Source organism: Somniosus microcephalus, chromosome 5 (assembly GCF_052327205.1).
Source record: "Somniosus microcephalus isolate GS21.2 chromosome 5, FLI_Smic_1.0, whole genome shotgun sequence".
In the NCBI taxonomy this organism is placed as follows: Eukaryota; Metazoa; Chordata; class Chondrichthyes; order Squaliformes; family Somniosidae; genus Somniosus; species Somniosus microcephalus.
This window is the reverse complement of record NC_140991.1, coordinates 206513638-206534205: the sequence shown is the minus strand read 5'-3', so window position 1 is coordinate 206534205 and position 20568 is coordinate 206513638. Positions and strand designations below refer to the sequence as shown.

Here is a 20568-nt window from a genome sequence, read left to right as displayed (position 1 = left end):
TTTCGACAGGATCCAGTGCTGGTGCTTCCTCCACAGTAGGCAGTGGCAGGCGTGATAGCCCATCAACATTTCCATGCTGTTTCGTGCCCTTATATTCAATCTCATAGTGGTGCGCCCCTAGAAAAAGTGACCATCTTTGTAGTCGTTGTGCAGTCATCACCAGAACGCCCTTCTTTGGATTAAAAATGGAGACAAGAGGCTGGTGATCAGTCAGCAAGGTGAATTTCTGTCTGTGCAGATAGTGATTGAACTTTTTCACTCCCCACACTAGGCTGAGGGCCTCCCTGTCAATCTGGGCATAGTTACGCTCGGCTGAGGTTAGTGATTGTGACGCAAAGGCTATTGGCCTCTCTGAGCCGTCCGAGAATTTGTGCGACAGCACCGCTCCAATGCCGTAGGGTGACGCATCACATGCCAACCGAATTGGTAATGCTGGGTTGTAATGGGCCAATACCTCTTTCGATGTGATTAGTGTTTTGCTCTTCTGGAAAGCTCATCTACATTCGTCACTCCACTTCCATGGCACCCCAGTTTGCAGTAGGGTGTTCAGTGGGTGTAGTATTGTAGACAAATTTGGCAAGAACTTATGGTAATAGTTTACCAGCCCGAGGAACGACCTCAGTTGTGACACATTTTCTGGTGCTGGAGCCTTGACTACTGCTTCAATCTTCTCTGGGGACTTATGTAACCCCTCTTTATCAATAACGTGGCCACAATACGAGATCTGTTTTCTAAAAAACTCGCATTTGGGGCGGTTAGCTCAGAGCCCATATTCCTGCAATCTAGTGAGCACCTGCTCCAGGTTGGCAAGGTGATCACTGTCATTTTCGCCCGTGACCAGGATGTCGTCCAAATAACACTGGGTCCCTGGGATCCCTTGCAGGACTTGTTCCATTGCCCTCTGCCAAATAGCCGGAGCTGATGCTACCCCGAATACCAGCCGGTTGTATTGGTAGAGACATTTATAGGTGTTGATTGTGAGGTATTTTTTTGATGCTTCTTCTTCTACCTCCATTTGCTGATACGCCTGGGCCAGATCAATCTTAGTGAAGCATTTTCCTCCAGATAGCGAGGTGAAAATATCTTCAATCCGCGGAAGTGGATATTGTACGGTGTGAAGGACCGGGTTCACTGTTACCTTAAAGTCCCTACAGATGCGAACCTTCTTTGGTTCCCCAGGCGTGCTGCTCAATGACTTTTTCATCACAGGGATGATGGGTGTAGCCCACTCGCTCCAGTCTACCTTGGACAGTACACCTGAACATTCCAGACTCTCCAGCTCTGCTTCGACAGCTGGGCGGATCGCATAAGGTCTGGCCTTAAAAAATTTTGGGCTTGCGTTTTCTTCAATTTTAATCGTCGCTGTCATGCCTTTTAGTGTTCCGAGTCCTTGCTGGAACACTTCTTTCGCGTCAGTTAGGATCTTTGACAGTCGCCCAGGTGTGACGTCGTCATCCTTTTTGTCAGCCACAGTCAGTGCCTGTATGGAATGCCAATCCAGTTGTATTTTCCGGATCCATTCACGTCCCAGTAATGGTGGTCCTCCATCTTGCAATACATACAGGTCTAGTTTTGGTGTTTCCTCACCGTTATATATAACGGTCACCCTTATTTTTCCTTTGGGGTAGACTTTTTGCCCCATGTACATCTTCAAAATAATTTTTGTGTCTCAAGGGTATGTGTGAGAATAGCCGCTCGTAGTCCTGTCGGTTTATGACTGTTAGGGCTGATCCTGTGTCCAATTCCATCTTTACCTGGACTCCTGCTATCTTGAGAGTGACCCAAATGGTTCGGTGATCCTCCGTTGTGATCACATTATATAGTTTCAGACAACTCAGTTCCCTGCTTTCGGAGTCGTTATCACTCTTTTGTTCATCTGAACTATTCTCCGTCATCTTATGTACCTTCTGGTACTTTCCTTTGGTAGGTTTCTTATTGCTGGTTTTCTTTCCCGACCTGCAGACTCGTGCTATGTGTTCTACTTTTCCACACTGTCTGCACACTTTGTCTTTGAACCAGCAATCATTCTGGTCGTGTGTTGTTCTGCCGCAGCGATAGCACTTCTCTGTTCCATGTGACATTTCGTTTGTGCCATATTCTTGCGGTCTCTGTTGTATCTCTGCAGCACCCCGTGCTGCTGCTTCATATGATACCGCAATGCTGAAAGCCGTTTCTAGCGTAAGGTCCTTTTCAGATAAAAGCCATTTCTGGGTTCCTTCACTTTGAAGCCCACACACAAACTTGTCCCTTAAGGCATCTGTCAGTCCCGCTCCAAACTGGCAGTGTTTCGATAGTTTGCACAGTTCTGTTAAATAATCAGCATTGCTTTCATCCTTATGCTGGTTCCATTTGTGAAACTTGAATCTTTCTGCTATCAGCAGCGGTGTGGGGTTTAAATGTTCCTGTAGTATCGTTACTATGTCTTCAAAACTCTTTTCCATTGGCTTCGTTGGGGTTACTAGATTTCGTAATAAACCATACGTCTTTGCACCCATTAAATTTAACAATACCGATGCTATCTTGTCATCTGACACCCCATTTGCCTTGCAGTACACCTCTATTCGTTCAACATATGTATTCCAATCTTCGACTTCATTGTCAAATGTGGTGATACTGCCACTCTTCGGCATTTTGGGTCTCCCGCGCTTTCCTTCCTCCCCCGCTGCTGCTGACGCTGCTCCCGGCGGTTCTCGTGGCAATGGCGGCGCCCTGTAGGTTTCGCGCGCTTCTCCTGCGCTGCTGCCAACGTTGCTCTCGGCAGTCCTCATGGCAACGGCAGCGCCTCGCGGGTTTCTGCACGTCTGTCTCTCTCTCCCTCTCTCCGACGCTGCTCAGCCCCTGAACACCGGCTGCGCCCTGTGCGCTCTGCCCTCTCTCTCTCTCCCCCGTCGACGCTGCTCGGCCCTTTGCTGTGCTGCTCGGTTGGGCTCTAGCCCGCCGCTGTCCGGGAAGGGTCTGCGCACTACCTGTTGCCAGCCCGTTTCGCTGGACCACCTCGACTGGAAAGCCAAGCCTGGCTCTCGACAGCCTCGCCCGCAATTCTCGAGTCTCTGCTGGATGACTGTGTGGTTGCCCGTGGTCGACGCCCGAGTCTCTGGCCTTGACCTCCAATCCACTGATCTCCAGGAACGAATCCCCGGGAGGTGATGCAGAGTTGCAGGTAGGTTCAAACCTGCCTCGTCGCCAATGTTACGTCCGTGTATAAGAAGACACAGACTGCGGAGAACGGTACAATAGGTGTTTACTCAATGTAGTTCCGACTGCAACTGATCTGTACAGATTACTACTCAGCGTTATATACAGGTGTGGTCACTGCCAGTACTACAGTATACATGAGCTGTAAAAAGTAGTTCCCCCCTTAAAGGTACATACATTACAGAATATATCTTTGCTAAGTGAGTTATGAAATAGCTCCTTAAATATTTGCCACTGCTTTTCTACAGTCTTACCCTGTAATATATTTTCCCAGTCCACTTTAACCAAGTCTGCTTTCATACCTTTGTAATGACCTTTATTTAAGTTCAGGGCACTAGTTTGAGACCTCGCTTTCTCACCCTCAAACTGAATTTGAAATTCTACCATGCTATGATCACTCTTCCCAAGAGGATCCTTCACGTTGAGATCATCAATTAATCCAGCCTCATTACACATTACCAGATCTAAAATAATCTGCCCCCTGGTTGGTTCCACAATGTATTGTTCCAAGAAACCATCCTGCATACACTCTAAGAACTCTTCCTCAAGTCTACCTTTGCCAATTTGCTTTGTCCAATCAATATGAAGATTAAAATCTCCCATGATTATAGCAGTACCTTTCTTACAAGCCTCTATTATTTCTTGATTTATACTCTGGCATACAGTGTGGCTACTGTTTGGGAGCCTGTAGACTACTCCCACCAGTGACTTCTTACCCTTATTATTTCTTATCTCCACCCAAACTGATTCTACATCTTGATCTTCTCAGCCAATATATTTTCTCACTACTGCACTGATCTCATCCCTTATTAACAGAGCTACACCACCTCCTTTTCCTTTCTGCCTATCATTCAGTCTGCCTTCCCACTGAACAGTGGCCCATCAGAGAATGTACCCAGCACCTGTGGCCTGTCAGGCAGGTCTTCACATGATCTACTATTCTCTCTTTCAGGTCCCCCAGTTGGCTTAACATGTTGGTTTGCAGAAGCAGAACCAGTTTGCCCCAGCATCTGATTTGGAGATGCAATCTGCCGCCTGTCCTTCTCAGGACAGTCTTGTCAGTGATAGCAATCACCTTAGTCTCATGAGGCTAATAGAGATGATCCATAGTTGACCATCCCATCAATTCTGGTCATTCAGTTGACACCAAGAAATTGTTCAAGTTTAGTGATAGGTGCCAAAACATGTAGGTGCACAAAAGGTAAGCACTATGGCATAGACTTATTGGTGGTGAATAAGCCTGGAGCATATCACTGGACTTGAATATCTGGCAAATCAAGATGGCTAGCATGACACAAGCTGCCCTGCATAGGTTTTTCTACCACACTGAAAGTAGATGTACATCATATAGCTGATGAGGAAACCATGAGACTTGGCATTATGGCTGCTGAAAGGCTTTATCTCAACGTGTGCTTATATACCCAGGGCTTAATGCCCACCATGATTGAGTTGCAGAGGGGCACCACCACCTTCAACTATTAAAACACCATTTGATGAGATATGGTATACATCCATGCTGTGGTTGGGACAATGATTCCAATTCATTCACGCACCTTATGGTGAGTTCTGCTGCTCATCCTGCCACTCATGAGCAGCTTCTGGTAACTGCTGTCCACCAAACATGAGTTCAAACGTTCACATGCTGGCTATTTAGTGACCAGCTAGTCACCATTGTTCAAGGAGCGGAGGTAAGCAAGATCTCTTTTGTTCTAAGATTACATGTCTGGCAATGGAAGTTCGGAACCAGTCAACCTCTGTAGTAGCCTTAGGACTCTGATAGCTCAACCAGTGCTTTGTTTAACTCCAGGAATATTTCTGTGCATAGTTGGAGCCCCTATTGCCTTCGCTTAAATTCTCTTGACTTACGTTGAGTGCAGCGTGCACACTCCATATTGGCCAAACATAAATATTATTACATGTTGATATTTAGGAAGTTTGGTTTGAAAATTCTTAAACATGGTGCTGGGTTTCCTTGCCATGTATATCCTTATATATGCCATAATAAATAAATATATGAGGCATTAGGGGCAAATCAACCGTCCCAGAACCAAAGAAGTGATTCAATTTTATATTAAATATATTTTTTTTAATTGCAAAGGACATGTGAGAAGTTATACTAAACATTGGCTGAACTGCACGCGCTAAATATCAGCTAAAATATGGGGCATTTAAGAAATACTTCGCAGGGATTTATCGCACGCACAACAAATAAACTCTCTATGAAAGAAAACAGCTCCAATCGGCTGCGAGCAGCGGCAGGAGCTGAGCGGAGTATGACGGGAGGTGTAGTCCAGCGCTACCGCTCCTCTCTCACCGACCAGCGGCTGGCCGAGCGAGGGGAACCACAAATCCCAGACCGCGCTGGGAGCCGCCACAATGTCCAGTCGACTCCGCCGTTTGCAGCCTCCGGTCGGGCAGGCGACAACGTTTCTCGGCTTTGCGTTTTCCACATGGTAACGTGTGAAACTATTGGAAATGTCGTAGGCGATTTGTTGCAACATTCGCATTTTGAAAAAAAATCTTCCTTATATTAGAGTAAGAGTCTTGTGATTGCAGTGTTTGTGGTTCATTTAGTATGTTTTTTTCTGTCCTGTCATTTTTTTTTGCTAGAGGTCCTTATTGATTCTGTTGGATATGAAACGCCTTGCAGTTTTTAATCACCATTTATACAGACAGTTCTGACACGGTAATTACAGCGCTCCCTACTTTCCTGCACCAATCATCGAGTTGGAAACGTTGTATCGCAACCTCTCTGTCTCTGCTGGAAACGTTGTATCTCAGTGTCTGTCTACGACTTGCACATAAGGTCTGCCCCAAGAGGGGGAGTTTGAAGAAAAACGCGTTCAGGCAACACACTTCGAATTTGACAGTTCAGGAAGTGGTTTGAAATGGGCTATACAGCCACAACACGTAGAAGACTGCCGATCTGTCAGCATTAAATTCTACAGAAATAAAAACATAGACACATCGAGGATGGCATCAAGTAACTCGAGTTTATCTGGTTCATCAGTTTCGTCAGGTAAGGAAGGGGAAAGCAAAATGACAAATGTTAAGTTATGTACATAGTAGCTGACAAGCAAACTGAATGCTGAAACGCATTGGCTGTGCTGCTAGGTGAGCGTGTGGTAACATGGTAACATGTTCTTGCCTGGAGTGTTACCGTATTTTAAAAATACATTGGATACCATAGTAAAAATTATGTCTGTCCTGTGAGATAAATCTTTAATAACATCAGCATTTTTGACCTGGTGTACATTGTTTTGATAATATATTAAAAGTCACGAATAAGTTGTTGCATTCCTATGCCTAACCCCCCCCCCCATGAAATAAAACACGACTACCTTTGTCTTCGCAACAGTTATGACCTGTAACAGCTTTATTTATATATGCCTAATAGTACAGCAACAAGAGCTGGTAGTTTCAGAGGTCATTCTGGTATGGTGTACACAGCTGCTGTGAAATTCTTCTTTAAATCCCTCAAACTATAATTATATACACGTAGGTGAATATCACAGGAGTAGACTGATTTTTATTTTATAATCATTTAAAACTGTATCATTATTTCTATAATAACATTAGACGTTAGGCCTTTTTAAGAAAACACATTCTTAAAACAGTAATTATGACTTAAATATGGTTTTAAATATTTTGGTTTCATAAAACCATTATGTGCTAATTGAGTAATACAACAACATCTTAGAAAACTGCTTTATCAGTGCAATGTGGTTGAAATTACATTTAGGTATGGATAAATTAATAGCTTCTGACTAAGATTGAAGTTCTTGCTTTGCTGATAAATGCTAAGCACTATTTAAGATGCTTTCTCTCCATTTCACGTCTGAGAAATGGTGTAAAACAAATTTTAAAAATTTAGCAGTAGTTGGAAATGTGTTAGAAAAATCTGTTATGTTATAGCAACACTAAGTTATGATATGATAAACTATTTCTTTGCTATCTTTTGGCTTTTGCGGACTGCTGAGATTTTAAAATGTGCAAGAATAGCTGAAGCGGAGAGTAGTTAAGCTGATTTTAATTAAGATGGTAAAATTTGACCAAAGTGAATCATCTTACTGTTAGCTTTTGGAGGGATTTATATGGGAAAATAATGATGATTAATGGGTAAAGCGGGGTCATTTATAGAGTCATTCCTGTTTTAAATAGATTCTGCAGAATGGTTCTGTTTTATTTAAAGTGATTTAAGTAATATAGTATAGAATTAGTGTCCAGTTGTATCTATCCAGAATATTGAATAGCCTTCTAGATTAGGAAATAACAACAACAGAAATCTACTAAAAACATTAATATGACTTAAAAACCCTTCACAATTGAAATGTGCTTTGTTTTCCATGACTCTGGAACATTGCTCTATTTCTGTTGCAGTAGATCTTGAGTATATTTGTAATCTAAGATTGACCGGCTACATAAAATATCTACCTTTTGGGTTTTTTTAAAGCCAAATGCCTCTTCCTGCTATTGTAAATTTTAGAGAAACTTCAGTGCATTTGTTAGTAGTTATAACAGGAAAAAATCTTGTGAAATTGTTGAACCTTCCTGACTCACTAAAATATTGAACATTTCTGATGCTTACTTGCTTTATGACTGCTAGGAAGTGAGTAAGAGTCTGGTGTCTCCCCACGGTAGCACAGCATAGATTGCCAACTTGATGTGTTTGTGTGAGCCACTGGTACTACCCTATGTTTAGGATTCATTTTAAAAACATAGTAAACATAAGTACTGCATAGATTTACGTTTATGTTGACCAAAGTAATTTGGATATGTTCATGCATGTCTTCAAAACATCTTCACTCTGTAGTTGGGCTCGCTAGATGTTTGTACTAAAAGCCTAGCTATGTCTACAGAGCAGCTTTTTTATTTTAAAAAAATGCAAGCATACTGTTATTTCTATAAGCAAGACATGTCTGTTATATTGCCACCAAGCTTAGTGTGAAAGGAAATCCTGATTGTTCCAAACATGATCTTAAATATGAACAAATAACCAGATTGCAAAACTTTACTTTGTGGTCTGATACCATAATGAGTCAGTTGGGAGTATATTTTGGCACATTGAGAGAAACTGTCATATTGCTCCCATTTATATTTTTTAAAAGTGTGGCACATTTAGTTTTATTATTTAATGAACACTTTAGCTCGTTTAAAATGGGTGCACTGCCTTTTCAGTGAGAATTTTCTTTCATAAAATCCTGTACAGATGTGGTAGTCACTGTACAGCCAGACGTGATGGTATGAAACATGTTATAGTGACACTTAACCGTCCATCTGTAACTTATTGAGGGAAAATCTCAATGGTACAATCCAGTCAGCGCTTGCAGAATTTTGCAAGTGTGGGGTGTAATTAATACGTAAGACTTGAAGTAAGTGGTGTCTCTCGAGTCATCTGTGGTGTAGAGGCAGTAAACTACTGGAGATATTGATAATTCACAAGACGAAGGTCAAAGAGTTAGAGATTCAAAATAACAACAGAAAATGCTGGAAATACTCAGCAGGCCAGGCAGCATCTGAAAAGCTTTTTCCAGTTCTGATGAAGAGTCCCAGACCTGAAACGTTAACTCTGTTTCTCTCTCCACGGATGCTGCCTGGCCTGAGTATTTCCAGCATTTTCTGTTGTTACTTCAGATTTCCAGCATCTGCAGTATTTTGCTATTGTTGTAGTTAGAGATTCAAATCTGTTCTTGTGAAGTGCACTGTGCACATAATGTATGGGAATTATTTGTAATGGTCTGAAATGTACTAGCTACTGTGATCTTTAGAGGATTTTCATTGTAATAAGCATTGTATAATTCACAAAACATGTACTGATTTACAGTCTGTCTTTCTCAATGCAGTGATTCAAGAAGATAAGCCATTTATACATGGAATTCTTAAAATGGTCAATGTTTTCTTAATATGGCAAATGTTGGACTTTCTTTGAGCTTGTGCTTGTGGTTTTCATTGGAGACATAGGCTTTGAACCATGATGGGTGGGTATTAGTAGTGCAGAAGATTAATAGTGATTTTGTTGCCATACCTTTGCATGCACAATATCAGCAAATGATTACACTTATTAAAAAATTTGAATGCTTTTTTTTTAATGAAATGTTTCTATGCTAATCAATAAAAAAACACATTTCTCTCCCATAGTATGATTTTCTGAACGAGAAACCCAGGCTTCTGCCAATACTTATCCTGAACTATCCAATAGAAACAGTTGGTTATAAAAGTACAGCTGACAGCATATACACTATTTACCCATTGTTGCCTGAACTAGGAAAATATACAAAAGCTCAGGCTTGCCATGTTTTGGCAGGAGTAGGGACACATTTATTTGTGGTCCTTGTAAGCTGCTGCTAGATTTGACAGCTCCACTTATACTTGGTGTCTGACAGAGAATGACATGGGGTGGGCTGGGAGGCTGAATTGCACTGATTTCCTGTAATTGGAACCATCAAGTAAATGCATCTTAGGTTTATTCAGGATTGCATTGAATGAACATTTGCTCTTTCCTTCTACCCAGCCTTTCCCCGAGATGGCTTGACTGAGATCAGAAACTCATTATGTGGGAATGCTGGCAAGGACAAACTGATCACTTGGTTGTGAAGTACGTCCTTGTAGCAAGATGCTGCACCATTGAATCACTAATAATGCCTTAAGTGTAGTGCTATTTAAAAAAGAAAAATCTGTGTAGCACTTAAATATTTCAGTCTTCAGTTCTTCACTGCTTAATCATTTATTTTTTCCTTTGTAAGCATGTTATCTTCATAAAGCACACAGAAAGATGTATATAACAACCTCTAAAGTTCAGTCTCTTAACACTGCAATCGGGAAAGGTAGTTAAGTATAACTCTACTGTAGTGCTGAAGATCTGTTACCTGAACTAGCTGCTTCCCCAGCCAAGCTATTCCAGTACAGATATGACACTGGCATCCACCCAACAATGTGGAAGGTTGGCCAGGTATGTCCTAGCCAAAAAAAGCTCAGGGCAGTAATTGACCAGGTTAGAATTACCCTCTCTGCCTCCTCTCAATCACAGTAGAGTGATGGAAGAGGAACAATTAATAGAGCCATTGAGTGATGCCTGCTCATTGCTGAGTTTGGGTTCTGCCAGAACCACTTGGCTTTAGATCTCATCACAGTCTTGATGCTGACATGGACGCAAGAGCTGAATGTCAGGAGAGGTGAGAGTAGCTGCCCTCGACATCAAATCAGCATTAAACCAAATATCATACCAAGGAGCCCTAGTAAAACTAGTCAGTGGGATCAGTGGAAGAATCCTCCAGTGGCTAGAGTTGTACCTGATGTAAAGGAAGATGGTTGTGGTTGTTCAAGGCCCCTTGTTACAGTCCCAAGAAATCTTTGCAGGAATTCCTCAGGTAATCACCCTTGGCCCAACTATCTTCAGCTGCTTCATTGATGACCTTTCCTTTGTCATAAGGCCAGGCGTGGAGCTGATTGCTATGATTCTCCAGTGTTCAGTTGTGTTTTTAACTCATCTTATAATGAAGCAGACCATGCCAGCCTACAGCAGGACCTGGAAAACATCCAGGCTTGGGTTGACAAGTGCCAGGTAATATTTGTGGCACATAAGTGGTAGGTAATAAGCATCTAGAACAAGAGAAAGCCTACGACTTTCAGTGGCACCACCATCACCAAGACCCCCCCACCATCAACATCCGGCAGGGGGGGACGAGTGTCACCATTGGCCAGAAGTTGAACTGGACCATCCTTAACATGGCTGCTCTGTAATGAGTGGATCGCCTATTGATCCCTCAAAGGCTCTCCACCACCTAATAGGCGTAAGTCAGGAATGTGATAGAATACTTACCACTGGCCTGGACGAGTATACCCGCAACACTTACAAAGTTCAACACTAGCCAGGACAGAGCAGTTTGCTTGATCAGTGCCCCTGCCACTGGACTCAATATCCACCCTGTCTATCACATAGAAACATAGAAGATAGGAGCAGGAGTAGGCCATTCAGCCCCTCAAGACTGTTCCGCCATTTAATGAGATCATGGCTGATCATCCAAATTCAGTACCCTGTCGCTGCTTTCTCCCCATATCCCTTGATCCCTTTAGCCTTTAGAAATATATCCAACTCCTTCTTGAATATATTTAATGAATTGGCCTCAACTGCCCTGTGTGGCAGAGAATTCCACAGGTTCACCAGGGTGAAGAAATTCCTCCTCATCTCCATCCTAAATGGCTTACCCCTTATCCTTAGAATATCACAGATGCATTGTGCTGGCAGTATGCAAATTATACAGGATGCTCTGCAACAACTCGCTATGGTTACTTTGAGAGCACCTCCCTCCTCTGTAATGTCTATCACTGAGAAGGACAAATGTTGTGGGAACACCACAGCCTCTTCCTCCAACTCGCACAACATCTTTTGGATGTTTAGAGCTGTTCTTTCATCATTGCTGGGTCAATGGCCCGGATTTTGCTCTCCTCGGCGAAGGAATGGCACTTGCCGTTCACCTCGCTGACAACTGCCCACAGACTTGACAGCGGAGATATCCTCTAACCTGGCATCTTTTCCAGCACGGCACCATTTACATGGGATCTGTGGCGTTTGGGAGTAGGACAAGAAACAGCGAGGCTCTTCAACAAATCAGATTGAAAAACCCTCACTGAGACACGCAGAGTCCAAACCAGGAAGTATAAAGCAGGAAATATAAATTATATTTAAATGATGTACAGAAAGCAAAATAAAGATAAAGGGAAATACAGGTGGGGTTAAGGGAGAGAGATAAAAGAGACAGACAAAATTTAAAAAAATTATTTCAATTTTTATTTTTTTTTAAATCTCCAACACTAATTTTCTTCTGAGGGAATGAAACTCCACACTTGTAAAATTAATTTTTCATGGCCAGAGGGGTTGTTCAGCAGTAATTGTCATTTATCACACTGTTAAAAACTCACTTACTCCTGAATGTACCACCCCTAACTTTTTCAGCCATTTTTAGTGCAGAATTAGTGGGCAAGTACCCCAAGTTCATGCCGTTGCAGTCATTTCAATGCTGAGTCTATTGGCGAAGGCTACAACAGCGCACCCTGTAGAGGAGCAGGGTATCACTGACAGCAGCTTCTGGATTTCTGCGTTTAACTGCACATGTGTTTACTCCAGAAGTTGCTGTCAGATTTCCTCAATTATAATGGCGAGATTTCCTCCATTATAACATCGCAAATTCCGGGCCAGTATCCTGGAGCTCCCTCCTAACAGCATAATGGGAGCATCCTCACTACAAGAACAGCAATGGCTGAAGCCGAAGTCCCAGCAGCACCTTCTCAGGGCAACTAGGGAGGGGTAATAAATGCAGCTTTGTCAGTGTCACCCATATTCTGAGAAATTTACAAAATGTGTTTATGGCTAATATCCATTGAGGTGAGAAAAATAATGGGACAGAAATAAATATCTGCCGAGTAACATTTCTATGACCATTTCAGTATTGATGTTTCTGAAAACCAATTTGCTAAAGTGAGATTTTTACTGTACTGATTTTTCAAATTATGTCCTGATATTTACCATTTAGGCGCTCTCATAGAGTCTTAATGAAATACAATGTACTTGTAGGTTTTTAACACTATGAAACATGCTCCGAGGATACATAGTATTTACAGCACGGAAACAGGCCATTTGATCCAACAGGTCAATGCCTGTATTTATGCTCCACATGAGCCTCCTCCCACCCTACTTTATCTAACCTCATCAACATATTCTTCCATTCCTTTCTCCCTCATGTGTTTATCTAACTTCCCCTTAAATGCATCTATGCTATTTGCCTCACCTACTCCTTCTGGTAGCGAGTTCCACATTCAAACCACTCTCTCTGGGTAAAGAAGTTTCTCCTGAATTTCCTATTGGATCTATTAGTGACTATCTTATATTTATGGTCCCTAGTTCTGGTCTCCCCCACAAGTGGAAACATCTCCTCTACGTCTACCCTATCAAACACTTTTATAATCTTAAAGATATCCATCATGTCACCCATCAGTCTTCTCTTCGCTAGAGAAAAGAGCCCCAGCCTGTTCAATTTTTCCTGATAGTTATAACCAAGATTCCCAAGCACAGCCTGGGGCCCGACTTTTCCTATGTTAAAGTTCACGCATGCGCGAACCTGTGAATGGGCCATGCAGCCCCCTTAAAGGGGCCGTGCACCCAAAAATAAATTATGGGGAACATTGGTTATAACCTCTCGGTTCTGATATCATTCTAGTAAATCTTTTTTGCACCTTTTCCAGTGTTTCTCTATCCTTTTTATAATATGGAGACCAGAACTGTTCACAGTATTCCTATTTGGTCTAACCAAGGTTCTAAACAAGTTTAACAGAACTTTTCTACTTTTCAATTCTATCCCTCTAGAAATGAACCCCATTGCTTTGCTTTGTTAGCTTTTTTATGACCTTATTAACCTGTATCACTACTTTTAGTGACTTGTGTATCTGTACCTCCAGATCCCTCTGTTCCTCTACCCCATTTAGACTCTTAGGGGTAGATTTTCCCGAACCTGTCGGGAAGAAGGCGGGACTTCCCCTTTCGGGTTTTTGACCCGCCTACTTCAACGTCCGGCCAATCCGTGCGATTTTCCCTTGATTGACCTTGTTGAGCCCACCCAGCAGGCTCAGCAGGCCAATTAAGGGCCACCCGGCAACAGGTGATGTCACAGACTGCAATTTCATCTGTCAAGAGTTTTTGACAGATGAAATATCAGTGTTTCACAGCTGTTTGAAGCTGTCAAACACTGACAGTCTGAGTTCTACCATAAGTCATTCTGCACAGACTCCGTTAGAACTCTTACCGGCACTCAAAGCTGAAGGTTGTCGCTTTTGACAGATCGCAGCCATTCAGCTTTAAGTTCCGGGTGCGTGATGGGCTCCCGACGGCTACAGGAAGAAAGGCTGTGAAGGTAAGTACAGGTAAGTAAAAGTTCTTTACACACTTTAGACACACCAAACACACTTACCTTTACACTCATGTACCCATCACTCACCTGAGCACCGACATCGCGACTCCTTCAACCCGACGGCCTGCCTGCTCTAACCTGGCGTGGTTTGGAGCCGTCGGGAAACCCACACGAAACCCCTCAAAATAGGGATTAGGCTAAAAACTGCCTGTTAATTACCTGTTAACAGGCAGTTAATTGGCACTAATCCCTTCCCGCCTGGTTTCGGCGGGTCCCAGTGCAGGGTGGGTACCCGCCGCCCCTGAAACTTACGCGGGGCGGGGCTTTGGGCGGGATGGTGTCGGGACCCCCAAATTCGGGATTATCCCCCCCCCCCACACGCCTGAAACCCTGCCTGACAGCTCCACGAAAATCTAGCCCTTATTTTCCAAAGAGTATGTGGCTTCCTTATTCTTCCTACCAAATTATACCACCTTACACTTATCTGTATTGAAGTTCATTTGCCAATTACACACCCATTCTGCAAATGTATTAATGTCTTCCAGTATTTTGTCACAGTCCTACCCTGTATTAACTACACCCCCATTTGGTGTTGTCCGCAAATTTTGAATTGTACTTCCAATTCCCGAGTTCAAATTGTTTATGTAAATGGTGAACAACAGTGGTTCCTGCACCGATCCCTGTGGAACACCACTTCCCACCCTTTGCCAGTCTGAGTAACTACCTTTAACCCCCTACTCTTTTCTGTTTGTAGCCAGCTTGCTCTCAATTCTTTTACATGTTCCTTGACCCCACATGTTCTGACCTTAATCATCAGTGTACTATGTGGTACTTTTTCAAAGGCCTTTTGAAAATCCAAATATATTAGGTCTACAGCATTACCCTTATCTACCCATTTTTGTTACTTCAGATAGGTATATTTTATATGCTGTACAGATACCACCCTTATTTTGGGCCTGTAAACAATAGTGATTATGAACCATATTTGTTTGTCTGTCATTAATGAGGATTAGGGAACGTTTTATGCCCAGCATCCTCATCTGGTGCTCCTAAATCAGTTTTGCACAGTGCGGTGCACAGTAAAGCTCGTACTACTTGCCCATAATTTGTTTTTATCCCAATTTCAAAAGAGTGCCATCTCTACACCAGTCTCAGTAACTGAGACTGCTTGTTTGTGATAAATTGTGAATAACTTTTTTTTCTCCTTATGGGCTATTCTCACTGGGAATTGGGTTAAAATTGCTCAAAATCTTATCACATAGGATCTGTAACAGGCAGCAAAGAGAGGGGAGACTTTCAGCAACATTAGCCAGGCCTAGATTTGAGCAAGGTTCCATAAGAGGACAATGTGCTACTTATTGATTAAATTAATAACCAGAGTTATGTGTAGTGGTTACAATTGATGTGTTTTGGTTCAAAAATGGCACTTGCATTTTACAAGTTTTAGACAATGAATAGATAAGCATTGTTAATAATTCTGTGGGAGTCCCTTTGAAACATTAAAAAAAATAATGAAATAGTCACACAGAATTACATCAAGATCCTTTTTTGTTCTGTTACAATTTTTGGTTGATCTTTTTTTAAATTCTGGGAAGGTGATAATAGGAGGGTGGGGGAGTGTTGATATAAGAAACCGGAAATAACATTGGACGCAGTGCAATCGTTAGTCAGAAGTTAATTCAGCTCATTTGTAAAGTCAGACTTGCTGGTTCCAGGTGAGGTCAGTAACCTGATTCTGGCTTTAGCACTCAATCTTCAAACAAAAACTAGACCAGCTGTGGTATTACTCACGGGTAGTTCAGGACTTGGCTCTTTTGCTGGGAATGTAACAATGTTAGGTGTGACCAGGCCCAATTTAAAATGAAGGTGCAAAATACAAATAATTATTAATAACTTAAATGAAAGCACCCAAGTGAAAACAGAAGGAAAAAAATTGGACAAAAGCACAAAAAGACAATGTAAATTATTTTGCATATGCAGAAAATAAGGCCTCAGGTTGCATAGGTGCAGTTGTAAATTAAATGGGTAACTAAGCCCAGGTGAAGAAATTAAGCTTTAGGCAAGCATAAAAATTGCGCCTCAGGCACAGAAATGCCTCTGAAAATGAACAGCAGTTTAGGAATGTGAAATACTATGCAGAAACTCTGTGGGTATATTTAATGATTCCAGAAGTAATTAATACTTGTTTTTTAATTGTTATAAATATTATTTACACAGCCTTGTGTTCAGCATGGTTGAAAATAAAAACAACGGCTGGAATCACTTTGGGGGGTGGTGGAAATCAACTCAAGTAATTGTTTTTTTGTGGGGATCTGTATTTCAGTGAGTTGGTGTGGTTATGTTGCTTGTTTGAGACAATAAGAAAACCATGGTACTTGATTTTATTTTGGTACAGACATGTTTAATATGGCACTTTACAGATTTAATGTGTGGCTCACTATGTGCAGGATTGTTAATTATAATGATAATTAGTCAACTAATCACCATAACAAAAGGAAAAATGTATTAGAGTTAACCATGGAACAGAGCTTTAAAAGGACTCCTGGTGATAATTAAACTTCTTTTCGGGAGCTTTGTCACACAAAGTGTATCCAAATAAAATATTTAATTTCAGTTGCTTTTAAGTTCAATAGAGCTGCCTCTTTCTGCTGGCCTATTGGAGTAATTGGTTTGGACATGGATGCTGAAAGCCAGTCCTGACACCAAATCAATTAGATGATGGAGGCAGTAATATATTGAAGACCCAAAGGTTGACTTTTGAAAATTAAAAAAAAATTCTACCCCCACCACTTCCTAAGAAAGAGCATGAAGTAGTGTCCTATCTTCATGCCATATTCAAGTATCTACATGTCTAATAATCTGGAACTTGACTTTAAGAGATTGAGAATAAAACTGTCACTGTTTTTGGATCTGCCTTGGACTTGAGAACCAACCCGTAACAATGCATGCAGCTTCAACAACACTCAAGAAGCTCGACACCATCCAGGACAAAACAGCCCGCTTGATTGGCACCTCATCCACCACCTTAAACATTAATTCCCTCCACCACCGGCATACTGTGGCTGCAGTGTGTACCATCTACAAGATGCACTGCAGCAACTTGCCAAGGCTTCTTCGACAGCACCTCCCAAACCCACGACCTCTTCCACCTAGAAGGACAAGGGCAGCAGGCGCATGGGAACACCACCACTTCCAAGTTCCCCTCCAAGTCACACACCATCCTGACTTAGAAGTATATCGCCGATCCTTCATCATCACTGGGTGAAAACCCTGGAACTCCCTCCCTAACTGAACTTTGGGAGTACCTTCACCACACAGATTGCAGCGGTTCATGAAGGCAGCTCACCACCACCTTCTCAAGGGCAATTAGGGATGGGCAATAAATGCTGGCCTTTCCAGCGACACCCACATCTTATAAACGAATAAAAAAATTGCAAGTATTTTTATTGAATATTCCATCTTGTAGCACAGTGGAAATAATTCTGGAATTTTTTTTGGATACTTCCAAATCTTTTTCTCACAAAGTGTAGTAGAAATCTGCAATTCTCTCCCCTAAAAGGCTGTGGATGCTGGGACAACTGACACTTTCAAGACTGAGATCGGTAGATTTTTGTTAGGCAAGCGTATAAAGGGATATGAAGCTAAGGTGGGTAAGTGGTGTTGAGATACAGATAAACCATGATCCCATTGAATGGGGGAGCAGGCTCGAGTGCTGAATGGCCTACTCCTGTTCCTATGTTCCTAAATCTGTTGCACACTACCATTATGGCAGAGATGATACATTTGCATCCAGAGTGCAGGATTGTGTTAAACCTTTTTGGAAACACTTTAAATGAATTGAAGGCATGCTTGATGATCTGAGGTCATGTTGACCTCCTTAGAAGTCCCAAAAATAAATGCTTTTTCATCCACTGGAGCTGTGATATAAGAAGCAAATACAGTAATTTATAAAATAGCTAGAGAGTAGGAAGAACAGAAAATTTTAAATTTTGTATAGGAGAATATAAATCTCCTTGCCAAGTTTGTAGGAAGGACTTGAGAGGGCGTGGGCTCCCACATATTCTACCCTGGTCATGAGGAGCTGGGTTATAGTAATCTGGAGATGATTCTCTCAACAATGCAGCTGAGATTTGGAATTTGGTGATGTGGCAATTGCAGGCATGAACCCATGTTCCATCATTTGGGGTGGGATGCATTGCTGCTGCAACACCCTACTTCTTCCAATATTAATTTTTGAATATCTGTTTTTGTTCATTCAGAGACGTCTACAAAGGAATTGATTTCCCCCCTAATATTTACCTCTAGAACACCATTAAGGACTCCCAGTAAGCTATAGCACCAAATCAAATCAAAATCAAATCAAATCAACTTTTATTGTCATTGTTAGTGCACAAGTGCAGTACAACGAAATGTTTACGCTCATTCTATACTGACTTCCTCAGAAGAGCACTCTCTTTCCAGGTCCCACCTTAGCCATCGTTGTAGCTTTAGTATGGAATTAGCATTGAGCCCTAATCAGTAATAAGTAAATATGCACTTTGTGCTATGGATTCACACTTACTTGGTATGAACTTGAGACTGCTAAAACTTAATTTATTTAGGATCCTTGCATCTTGCTGGACAAGGAGGTTTTTATTGTTAAGTTTGGACGTGACTTTTAGGGATGGGCAATAAATGCTGGCCTTGCCAGCGACGCCCACATCCCATAAACAAATAAAAAAAATCCAAGTAGTCCTAAAGGTGCAAGGTTAGTGTTCTGATCCGCTATACTGCCCATTCTTCATTGTTGCTCAAGACACATTAGTTCAAAAGTGCAATTGTAGGTTTTATGGAGATATAATGTAAATTTTGCATTTCCTTGTAATTGAGATTCTGCACTGATTGAGAAAAGGTGCAGTGCCTCTGTGATGAATGAGTCAGTTGTGGTGGAAGATGAAAGCGGCACTATTAGAAATGAAATAATCCACATCTTAATTATTTCTTGATAACTCATAATTGTAATTGCAGTGGTTTCACTCGTCTATTCAGAGCTAGTGTAAGAGAATTAAGAAAATCATTTGCATATGTAATTGAAATGCATTTATCTGTTTTTCAGAGCACAAGATAAAATGGTGACACTGTAAAACTACTACTGTTGTACATACTCTGTTTTCTTAGCAACAGCACTGATATTTCCTTTCCATTGACCTCTACAATATCTTCCTGTTGTGGTGAAAGCATTTTATTTGCTGCTTGAAGTATTGATTCTATTGTAGGTGTGTAATTTAAACCCAGTCATGGAATGCCATTTTAGCAGTTTATATTATTGAAGCCAAAAGAAGCAATGGTAGCACAATAAAACACTACTGCTAAGTAATGTTCTATTTCAATCCAAAGATCATAGTCTACCATAATTTGACTAGGGAATATGAGGGATAAAATATAATGGGTATTATATGTGCATATGTGCATTAAGGTGTCAATACTTGGGCGGATGGAGGCTGAAAGCATCGAGGACACAAAGGTACAATAGAAGTGGGATTGCAGGTTAATTGGCCCCCATATAACACAGTGTGTGATTGATTACAGGTATTTGTTAACCCCAGGTAGTACAATGCAAATGATCAAGGGTTTCTTACAACTCTATTTGCCCTTTCCTTGAATCTGTTTAAGGCTTATTTGTTTTTAAATAACATTTTAAGTGCAGAGATTGTACTGATATGAAATATCTGACTTTTACTTGAGGGAATATGTGCATTGAATTCTTCATTATTCAATTGTTTACTCATTGCTGATAATACTGAGCTAATTCCCAAGAAGTACAGCTTCTTGAACAAATAACTCAAAGCTGAAACTTCCTGGGCGCAAATCCAACTCCTGTATGGTAGCAAAGGCTGTATTTTGTTAGGTTAATTTATCTATGATGCTCATGAGTTTTTGAAGCTCTTTTCCTCTGATAATTCTGAGCAACTTTAGATCTTCTTTTGTTTGTTGTTGTAAGATGTTTATTATTTAATTTCCCTTCCCTTTCTGTGGATGTCAGGCACCATTCCTGACAGTGAAGGCGGCTGGCTGACTAAAGCTGCTCCTTGGCCTCTGTTGCTCTATAAGCAGCCATCAGGAAGTTTGTAAGAGTGACCCAGGGTGACTGTTCCTGTGATGTTTTCCTCCCCCGGTGGGGATATGTTTTGCCTCCATTCAGTGCTCCCTTTGGGGGCGTGGATGAGAACAGCTCACTGTTTATTGGAATAACACTGGTGCAAACCCTTGCCCCTCCACATCTTTAGGATTTGTACTTAAAAATGTTATTTTTTTCCAACATTTTTATCAATTGACAAAGAGATCTTTCATTTTATATATATATATATATGGTTATAAAATTGTTAGTTTAATAGTTAATTTTGTCACTTGTATTCAGCCATAATAAGTATAATTAAAATGTTAATTTCTAATCACTGCTCGTAAATACTGCAGGTTAAGATGTGTTTAACTC

General features: G+C 41.4%; 1 protein-coding gene across 2 annotated transcripts in view; it reads left to right on the top strand.

Moving 5' to 3' along the window:
- Window positions 1-5510: 5510 nt before the first annotated feature.
- The window catches only part of chn2 (chimerin 2), a 449790-nt gene continuing 434732 nt past the window's right edge, over window positions 5511-20568 (top strand). Inside the window, exons 1-2 of one of the 2 annotated variants that reach the window (XM_085988610.1) lie at window positions 5511-5648; window positions 5806-6214. In XM_085988610.1, coding sequence (XP_085844736.1) covers window positions 6169-6214 — 46 coding nt within the window. In that variant the 5' untranslated portion in view covers window positions 5511-5648; window positions 5806-6168. Of the gene's footprint in view, window positions 5649-5805; window positions 6215-20568 lie in introns of those variants that run through there. The other variant, XM_085988611.1, reaches the window with a different exon arrangement.